Consider the following 5,868-nt stretch of genomic DNA (forward strand, 5'->3'; position numbering starts at 1 on the left):
AAATTCTAGGTCAATCAATGGTCTTCATTTGCCAAATCAGTCCCCTGACCTAAATTTCAGGACCTGGTAAATCAAGTTAAGAAACCAAGCATCTGCTGACAGTATTAGCAAACTATCTATGTCAGACTATTTTTTTGATCTATTTATTGCGAAAATGGGGCATCCTTCTTACTGCTCCTTTTCAAATCATGAAATGTGTATTAATCGGTTTCTGATCTCATCTGGAATTTAAATAGTAAATGACATAAAATGAAACTTTCTATTTTCTTCAATTGAGTGAACATGTGTTAGATAAAATCTGTTGCAGCTTCTCTAATGTGGAAAAAGGAAACACCACACAAAGCCAAAACAACAAACTTCAACCAAATACTTTCTGGAAATACTAGAGATTAAATAATGGCAGGCACCAATGTATAGTGTTCAAACCATTAATACATCACTCACAATTACTATAAGAAGTTAGCTTATCTTGTTTTATATAGATAGCATTAATTAACTGTTGTACCTTTAGGAGGCTGAAAGAGTTTGGATCCAGCTAAAAGGTGTCTTTTCTGAAAGGGTAGGATGACTGTGTCTTGCAGCTCGTTTATAATCTCATCCAGACCTGCTATATCTCTCCAGGACACCTGCGGGGAAGCAGAGTACTGTGAAAATGTCTGTCTGTGAAACTACAATGATAAAAAAAAAACATTAATATGTCATGGCATGTTATAATTGGATCATCATGAGTGCAAGATTATAGCTGTTACCTTCATGGTTTGTGGATCAACTAGGTGAGATGCAATGTTCATCTCATACTCTGTAAGTTTGACCCCCTCAACACCAATCCTCTTCATCAGCTGTTCTGCCTGGAGACATAAGACACACACATCAGCTGAAGACAAAAGAAGGGAACGGACAGTTTGCAAAATGCTGCTCCAGTCACTCCTTTTATTTTTTAACCATGTCTGTTACACTGATTGCAGAGAACCTTGACAAATGGCTACATCGACTCTGAGACTAATTTAAGTCATGGTTATGTGCTTTATACCCTTTTCTTGGCTTGGCTTTTCTGTTTGGAGGTCGGGTCCATTGCATCCACAACCCATTTGATGCTGTAGTAGGTCGCTGCACCAAAGATGGTCAACCTCAGCAACATGCCCACCACTTCATTCCGCGACAAGGGCCGCATCAGGGCCTCCCTGGGGAGATCTTTAAACAGCATCTCTGCTGGCCGACGTCAGTCCATTGGCTGGAGAAATATGTAGGGAGCAGACACATAACACAGACAGAAACAAAAGAAATATACGTAGTTAGTGTGCTCAGTTTAACTACATGCAGGTCACCAGAGTCAGAAATGGCCATTAAGTTTGCAACATAATTCTGTCTGGTGTTAAGACTCACATTGCCTGATTTAACATTGTTTTGTGCGTTCCTATATTTTAATGGAAACATTTCAAGAGTGTAAATAACATTAAAGCCACACCAGTTGTTCTTGGATGATCAATTCCAAAATACAGTACACCTTGAATGGCAGTGAGGAGGGTTAACCGAATCATTGAGTTAAAATTTAATTAATATAACATACTGCTTGTTGGATAAGACATGTGCCGAATTGAAGAGTGGTTCTTGGTGATTCGCCATAGACTTAAGTAATCTTTTTTGAGATACGAATCTTAACATACGTGCAGTATAATAACAATTTCTTCATTTTGTGAATGAAGGTTTGGTGTAAAATAACAGTTCTATCACCCAAAAGCTAACCCGTCTGTGATTTGTGTATAATACTTCTTACAATGGCTATTTGAGCGTGTCATTTACATACAACACAAGTCGATATTTTACTGTAACAGATAAAACCTAAGCACTCTTCAATACCATGGAAGAAACCGTTTTTATTCATAAACTAGCATCATCGGGCAGGCTAAAGCTAACACAGCTGCTACTAGCTAGCGAGCACCAAACTGTCACTGTAGCATTGAGACGTTTTGATGTAAACCTGAGGGCTAAACACATTTCACCCTCCTCTGCATGCTGGCACACACACATTTGACACCCCTCGTACGATAAAAGACAAAATAGTCCAACTTACTAAAAACATGAACCAACAGAAGTGAAACGAAAATGTCAAAACACTTGCATCGAACGTGCGCCACGTTTTGCAGCTCGGGCAGGAACAAACGCCTCAGTTCCGGAATTCTTTTCATTCCCCCCCGTTCACTGAGCAGGCATGTAATTCACACAGTCAGCCACTGGATGGCAGAGCGTGCACGCAGATGATGCACATATCAGCACCATGGACAGCAACTGCAGAGGAAGAAAAATGTGGTTAAAAGATTTTGGATTAGGAATCTGGAAACCATTTTTTTTGTTAGTCCATGTGGTGATCAGTGAAACATTTGAGCCAGCTTGAAAGTGAGTGAAGATGAGCAACTTGGAGATTGTTATGAATATCAAATATCAGTTTTTTTTTACTGTAAGAGGATAGATGTTTAATTAATTAAATCTCTGTCACTAAATATCAGAAATTAGGTAAAGGATTTTGGAGGAACACATTTATCTTACATCATTTATGTCATTATATTTATCTTATGGAACATTCATCCTAAAATTCTTAATTTACATTTTTTAAGCATATATAGTTTAAGCTGTTTTGAATTAATGTACATTTTTGCCTATCATGCAACAGAGTTTAAGACATTACTTTGCCTTTTGAGCAGAACCATGCTGTGGATCTGTCGACTGGGATTGGACACCGAACACCCAAGCATGTCCTGGGGTAGGCTACATGCAAATGCACCCAATTCTGGAGGATGACTCAAATCTGAGGCCCTAATCTGTGTTTGGTTTCCAGTCATTTCCAGTGCAGTCTGATAATAGATAATTCAGTCTTCCAACAGCAGCCTTAAAGATAAGGCTGGAACAAATGGGCTTCTCCTGCTTGCAATTTATCACACATGGGCCGAAGGGAGTGTTAATTGTCACAGATTGTGAGCTAAATTTTAAAACGCAGTTACAGCTGGTATCCTGGTCTCTGCTTCAGTGTAATGCAGAGCAACACAGCTGAGAAGAAAGTGAAGTTTAGAGGGTATAAAAAACATCTACTAACTTTATAATTTGCAAGCTTTTACATAAGAGGATTTAATGAATTTGCAGGTTCCTTGTGGTATGTTTTCCCAAGGCTTGCAGCTCTCGCATCAACCTGAATGCAACACCTGAAGCAAGAATAAACAATAACACTTTTCATTGTAACATTCATCTCACAGTCCACAGGAGCTGAAGCACAATCTGGCCCAGTTTACCACACTTCTATGTGAGCATAATTAACTTGATTCTGAACAATGTGCTAGAAAAGGGGTTTTTTTTCTGTATTTTTTTCTCTTTTGCTGTGGACTGTGTGGCTGTGTTGCTTGAAAAGCTCCAAAGCTTTTCCTCCCCTTTGTAGTCCAATTAGCTGTCCAGATTGGATGCAAAACTCCATCCTGCACAGTTCTAGCTTTAAGCGTCCAGCGTAGTTAAGTCTACTCTTGTTGACTAAAATGGCACACATGCTGCTATGGCGCACACCTTTGGCTGTGAAAATGCTTCATAAAAAGCTTTAATCCTCCTGTACTGCAGCAGCGAGTCCCAGGAGATAGCAGCCTGACAGGGCCATTTTGATGGGTCTGGGCATGAAAGCGCAGGCTTGTGTATCTGCAAAGTGCAGCCGGGGCTCCCACAACGCCCTGCACCTCGCCCAAACAACCACTCTCAAGCGGGTGGGACCAAAAAAAAAAAAACACATTCACACGTCTGTCACAATGCCATCCACTCGCAGCTTTTACATGCCAAAGCAGCACTCTTTTTTTAGAAAAAACCCACTGACCAATCGTTTTGCAGCAAGAGATACAAATCCCTGTTGATGGGTAATGTTTGTGCCGTTATGTGTTATTGTATGTACCACTCAGGTTATAATAAATGTGATTACTGACGGCGGATATCTATCAACCTTTTAACTGCGGGTGTTAAACTGTTTAACACTTCAGTAAATGTTCATCACACACACAGCAGTTAATTACCCTTTCAATCTCCCAGGAAGAGATATGATCTCTAGCAGGAGAAGGAATGATTCAGGAGTGGAGTTATTTATTCGCCTGTTACCCAGAGGAACCAAATGGATTTATTTTTGAAAACACTGAGTGCTGGAAGTGGACCACTCACCTGAGTATATGCACTTTTTGAGCATAAGTGGGGTGTATTTCTGGTCCATTCTATGGTGTTTGAGTTTTCTCTTATGTAAGGAAAACAGACGAGAAGAGGAACTTTTGGGTCGCCAGGTTGAGAGAAACTCCTCTGGAGTTTAAACCTCTTGAAGCCTTTTTAGCTCTCAATTTTAGAAGGACCTTCTAATGGACCACTTGGTTTCTAGAAAAAAACATGCAGGACCTATATCCATTTATTTACATCTTATTAAGTTGTGTAAGTGTAGACTGGAAGGCTTATTACCAAATGACATGGATAAATACAAACCAGGAGGATCTTTCTCAACAAGGTGACTCTAAAGTTGTTTTCATTAATGCATGTGACTTATCCAGAATTTTTGTAAAATTTTTAAAACAGCTATTAGTTTCATCTCACAAACCATACATTAAACCATGGCAGTCATATTCATTAACAATCAACAGTACCAGTGTGCCACTCTGGTTCCTGTTTGCCCTTTTTGGCACCTATCGACTGCCAACATCTCAGGGACACAATATAAATGATTCATGTCTATTATCCAACAAATGAGCCTCTCGTCATTTGGCACAGATGAAAAGACAGAGGAATGAGAGGTGCATGAAAGAAGCGACGTCTGGCTGAGACTGGATACAGCTCAACAAAGGGATTTCACGTGGCGCTGAGGCTTCCTCGGGCATCCCGCACTCTTTGTTCATTCTGCCAAGGTAACTCGCGGAAGTCGACAACCCACCGACATCGCCAGAGAAAGATGATCACGGCTGTTGGTTCAGACTGACAGCTTTCTCCGGCTTCCTCGAGCCTCGCCATAGTTACAGAGACACTGACAGGAATGAAAAAAGAGAAATAATTTGTTTTCCCCTTCTCCTCCATCCCCTGAGACAGGTGAGAGGGCTATGCGTTCCCAGTGGCACATCTATCCATGCATATAGATTAGGCTGATTTCAGGCTTCTCGCTCTGAGGAGGAAATCAGTTTGTTTGGTGAATCAGTCAGGTGGAAATTATGGTAAATAAATATGTTCTGAAATAACCAATACAAGAGATGATATTATTTCATACTGATTTAAAACTGTAGAGTAGCTATAATAGTAGACGATTCTAGAGAAAGAAAGATGACCATCAGTATTTGATGACCTGGGAATACGACTCAATAACCAACCATCTTTCTCCCAAATTGTCGACTTCAACTTTAAAAAAACAAACATACAAAACAACCAATGAGAGGGGCAACCTGGGGCAGCTGATGGTGCTGCCAAGCAACGATAAACATTGTAGCCCTTGAGGCTAATGTTAGCATTGTACTGTTGACACTGTTTTTTTTCTCACTGCGACGTGGTACTACAGGAACTTGTTGCACCACCCTAATCTGCATTCGGTTTAGGTCTGCTTCCCCATGAGATCACATGAGAGGGATCACATGTGAGCCCAGCTCCAGCATGTCCAAACTGCAACAATTTCAACACTGTACTTCCCTTGGGTCCCCCGGAGCAAACCTGCCGAGTGTGAAGTAGATTGGATGAACCGTTCTCGAGATATGGGAATAACAGACAGAAAGACAGACAGACATATCCCTTGCCATATTGTTAGACTGGTTGTCAACATCTGTGAGGTCAACAATGGGAACCTAATTTTTCACAGAAATTAAGGATTACATTGTTAACAATGTCAGT

General features: G+C 40.5%; 1 protein-coding gene across 1 annotated transcript in view; it reads right to left on the reverse strand.

Moving 5' to 3' along the window:
* The window catches only part of atad1a (ATPase family AAA domain containing 1a), a 10,567-nt gene extending 8,416 nt beyond the window's left edge, over positions 1-2,151 (reverse strand). Inside the window, exons 1-4 of the mRNA XM_084360448.1 lie at positions 2,072-2,151; positions 1,031-1,231; positions 750-848; positions 506-626 (exon numbers count right to left, since the gene is read on the reverse strand). Coding sequence (XP_084216574.1) covers positions 506-626; positions 750-848; positions 1,031-1,204 — 394 coding nt within the window. The 5' untranslated portion in view covers positions 1,205-1,231; positions 2,072-2,151. The remainder of the gene's footprint in view (positions 1-505; positions 627-749; positions 849-1,030; positions 1,232-2,071) is intronic.
* Positions 2,152-5,868: the final 3,717 nt, after the last annotated feature.

Source organism: Pagrus pagrus (assembly GCF_965226575.1).
Source record: "Pagrus pagrus genome assembly, chromosome: 8".
Classification (NCBI taxonomy): Eukaryota; Metazoa; Chordata; class Actinopteri; order Spariformes; family Sparidae; genus Pagrus; species Pagrus pagrus.